The following is a 4,573-nucleotide window of genomic DNA, read 5'->3' on the forward strand; positions in this document are numbered from 1 at the left end:
ATCTTTACTCCATGCCTTCCAACCAGTAATGCACACCTGGGGAGGCCCTGGCCTCTGTTTTATTTAGGGGAGGAGCTTCACACCAAGCTGGGAGGGACTTAGGCAAGGTACAGCTAATATCAGTACTTTTCCAGACCTTCAGGTAACTTTACATTGTGCTTTGCTGGTTGGAATCCCAGGCCAACAACTTGGAGTCTCAGGCCCAATTAACATATCTATAGCCCCTGAGCTTAGGTGGGGGAAGGTGAGAGATAAGGACAAAAGCTTGGGCGGAGTCCTGCTGCTTCAGCTTCCTGAGCCAGGTTTTCAGGAGGACTGGAGATGAGACTCCCAGGTGAATGGGCTGCACCTGGAAAATGATTAGGGTGGATGGGTTCTTTGTCTATAGAACAAAGAATGGAGAAGTAGCTAAGATATTTTTAGTTAATCCTTTGGAGAAAGGCTTAACCTTGCAACCTTTAGTCTCTGCTTTAGGAAAAATATCACATTTATCTGTGGATTGTCAAAGGCTCCGTGTATTAATTTAATATACATAACTGAATATTAAGATGAAAGTAATTTGTCATTAACTGCCAGCGGCCTCATTTGTTACACTCGGCCCTATAGGGCCTCGAACCTCTGACTAGTCTTACACGGTCCGCAACAGTTTGATGATGCATCGAGGGGATTGTAATCATGGCAAATGAAATGATATACGATAGGATGAATGTAAAGCTAATGTTCTCCAATGTAAACTATCATATAATTCACAATAAAACATTTTTAAAAAACCAACAAAACCCACAATAGATCTAAGGAGTCTTGAGCTAATTCAATCCAAAGAAGGAAAACAGAGCATCTTCAGGAGGAGCACACAATACTCCATACTTGTCCTTCTTATAGTACTGTCCAACATATCCACTTAGAGGATGTTCTAATAAACCCTAAACCAAACCAACTGCCCCCCAGTGGAATCTGACTCATAGCCACCCTACAGAACAGAGTAGAACTACCCTACCAGGTTTCCAAGGCTGTACATTTTTATGGTAGCAGACTGCTTGTTCCCACAGAACATCTACTGGGTTCAAACTACTGGCCTTCTGGTTAGGAGTCAAGCGCTCTAACCGCCGTGACCTCTGAAACTTAACTGTCTTTCTTGACTTAGTCAATGGCACATCAATCCACACCAACATGCTCAAGCCAGAAAGTTAGAGTCATTCTTGATTTAGCCTTTTCTTTCACCCACCACAGCCAAACCATAAGTCATCCTTGTAAACTCTAAGTACAAAAACATCCTTCTTTCCATCTTCACTGTGATCACTCTCAAAGACTACTGAGCTAATCCTAATGGGTTAGGGAAGCCTGTATGTTTCCACAGATGGCTGCAACCATCTTCCTAGTCCCATATGTTCTTCCAGATCTTTGGCACTCCCCATCAAGCGGTGGGGCTACTGTCCACACCTCTTCAACTTGAGTGAATGCACATAACTGCCTTGATTAATAAAGTACAATTTATATTGCTTATAAGGCAAAATCAAATGGCAATAGACCTGCATGCATCTCTTTCTTGAGACATGTGCCAATGAAAGCTTGAGCCGCCATGTAAGAACTCTAGCTACCTAAAAGACTTGTGTGGAGAGACTATAAAGAATGATGCTCAGGGAGCACCAGCTGCTCCAGCTCCTAGTTGTCTGAGTCTTCCCAGCTGAGGTGCTGGACACGGGAGCCGTAGTGTGACACTGCTGTATAAGCACTCAATCACAAGTTTGAACCGCAATATCAGCCGGCAGTTCAAACTCACCAAGCGCTCCTCAGAAACCCTCTAACAGGGCTGCTATGAGTTGTAACTGTCTCGGTGGCACTTAACACCAACAATATTCCCCAGACTTGAGAGATAATGATAGAATGATTGCTGTCAGGTAGCAATAGGTGAGTACTGGCGTTCCTGCTCTTCCTTTAGCTCCATAACATTTCATGGTCTTTAGAGCAACTGGAGTGATCGTTGAAAAAAATACAAATCACATTATGGTGACCTTTCCCCAACTGAAAATCTTCAAAGGCCTCCTATTCCATCAAGACTCTCGCCCGGGAACTGCACCACAGCCTATAAAACGACATTTGTACAAAGAGACATTTCCTGGCTCTATGTTCCTCACATAGCCAGCCACTCTGGTCTTGTTTTTGTTCCTCCTCTTTGTTAAGCTGATTCCCACATTGGAGACTTTGGCAAGCTGCTTCTGCTCATTTTAATAGTTCTCATTCCAGGGCTGGGTCCTTTCCATCATTCAGGTCTCAGCTTGGAAAGGTAACACTGAATCTATTTAATCTAAAATAACCATACAGCCTATATTCAATTCCTACTGCTGCTGAAACAAGTAACCATACATTTAGCGGCTTAAAACAACACACATTTATTTTCTTCCGATTGTGGAGGTCAACTTCACAGGCCTAAATCAAGGTATCTGCAGGCTTGTGTTCCTCCTGGAAGATACAGGGGGGCATCTGCTTCCTTGTCTTTTCCAGCTTCTAGAAGTCACCCAAAATTCCTTGGCTTATGGCCCCTTCCTCCATCTTCAAAGCCAACATCCTAACACCTTTTCTCTTCTCTGACCTCTGCTGAGGTGAGTAAGCATCTTACGCACAGATTGAGCGTCCTGTAATCCTGAGGTGTTCACAGAACCTACCTTGAGCTCAGGGATCAGACTTCTGGTTTGGTAGAGACTATAGCAATCCTGGCTCCTCACTGCAGACAGCAAGTGGCTGGTGTCTGTGAGGAAGCGGAGCAGATCCTCCACGGAGGCATTGAAGTATTGCCACTGCCTCACCAGCCCGTTGATATCACCCTTCTTCTGCTGAACCCTCTGGGCAGCATTTTGCCACTGGTCCTTCAGCATTGTGAATTTTGAAACAAACTCCGGTCTTGATATAAACAGAACATTAGCATGTTAGTGAAATCCTAACATTCATGAGCAGAAAAAAAAAAAAATCAACAGGTAATAGCAGCTCAGATTTGTTATTCAAATGCACAATTTACATGGAAAACAAGTCTTAAAGTAAGAGTATCATTTAAGTTACTTATGAGATGGGGGCATTGGGCGGGGCAGTGTGCGAGTTGTAGAAGATGTATGCATACAACCTGGACTGTGTCACAGCATGCAAGACTATCATTCCCTTAAACAAAGTGAAGCTGTTTCAACATAGTAAATGCTGCTTGGAAAAACTAGCAACTGGATCAATGGGAGAGGGACGGACGGACAAGCCAGTACTTTACAATACCATTGATTACTCGAAGGGTGTACTTTACATTATCTGAACAATCAAGCGCATGTTTTCTGCAATGATCCAACTAGTTCTTTCCCAGATAAATGTTGTTGCTGAGTCTTGCTGAGTTGAGACTCCACGTGACAAAACGTTAGTTCCGCGGAAGGTTTTCTAGATTGTATTTTCACAGAAGGAGACTGCCAGGGCTTTCTCCCGTGGAGCCACCGGGTGGATTCAAAGTACCAACCTTTCAGTTAGCAGCTGAGCACTTAACTGTTGCACCACCAGGATGCCTTTCTCAGATAAATAGCATTCAGCCTATGATTTTTTTTTTTTTTTTAAAGGGTTTAACAGGTTATGGAAGAATGTCCCATTTTGCCTTACTGATCAAATCAAAGCTAGTTTACCATTCTGGGACTGGCTTGAGTTTATTACTTCTGAACTAGAAGAAATGGTTTTACATTTCTTAATTATGCCGGAAAGAGAAATCAGAGATACGTGTAATGATGGGGAGAATTCATAATTACTGCCAGGATGGGCCAAGGAGTTCTGCTCAGCTTGGTCTGGTACTGCACAGTGACCCCAGCCCCATGAATGCAGGATGGAGAGAAACCCCTTTTTTCACAGCTGTGACAGAGCCAACTGCTGGGAACAGTTGCTGTTGTTAAGTGCCTTGGAGTCAGTTCTAATTCATAGAGACCCTATTAGGGTTTGTAAAGAGTTGCTGGTGAGTTTGAACCACTAATCTTATGGTTGGTTAGTAGTCCAGTACACCTGCACTCCAAAGTGTACGGCACCTGGTATTCTCAGGCAGTCTCCCATCCACGTACTAACCAGGCTTAACCCTCCTTAGCTTCTAAGTTAGAGAAATCGGGCACAGTCAGGGTGGTATGGGAACAGCTGTTGTTGTTAGGTGCCATCGAGTTAGTTCCGACCCATAGCGATCTTATCCACAGCAGAACGAAACACTGCCCGATCTTGGACCAACCAACCTCACAACTGTTGCCATGCTTGAGTCCATTGATGCTGCCACTTGGTCAATCCATCTCGTTGGGGGTCTTCCTCTTTTTCTGTGACCCTCCACCTTATCAAACATGGTATCCTTCTCCAGCGACTGGTCCCGCCTGACAATATGTCCAAAGTATGAGAGTCGAATTTTGGCCATCTTGGCCTCCAAGGAGCACTCTGGCTGCACTTCTTCCAACACAGATCTGTTGGTTCTTTTGGCAACCCATGGCACTTTCAATATTCTTCTCCAACACCAGAACTCAAAAGCATGAATTCTTCTACAGTCTTCCTTATTCACTGTCCAGCTTTTGCATGCAAATGAGGT

At 44.1% G+C, this 4,573-nt stretch overlaps 1 protein-coding gene across 1 annotated transcript in view; it reads right to left on the reverse strand.

The window, feature by feature from the left end:
- The window catches only part of SYNE2 (spectrin repeat containing, nuclear envelope 2), a 366,194-nt gene that overhangs the window by 60,095 nt on the left and 301,526 nt on the right, over positions 1-4,573 (reverse strand). The window contains exon 93 of the mRNA XM_006864568.1: positions 2,664-2,898. Within this exon, the coding sequence (XP_006864630.1) occupies positions 2,664-2,898 (235 nt within the window). The remainder of the gene's footprint in view (positions 1-2,663; positions 2,899-4,573) is intronic.

The sequence above is a fragment of the Chrysochloris asiatica genome, unplaced genomic scaffold, assembly GCF_000296735.1.
Source record: "Chrysochloris asiatica unplaced genomic scaffold, ChrAsi1.0 scaffold00067, whole genome shotgun sequence".
In the NCBI taxonomy this organism is placed as follows: domain Eukaryota; kingdom Metazoa; phylum Chordata; class Mammalia; order Afrosoricida; family Chrysochloridae; genus Chrysochloris; species Chrysochloris asiatica.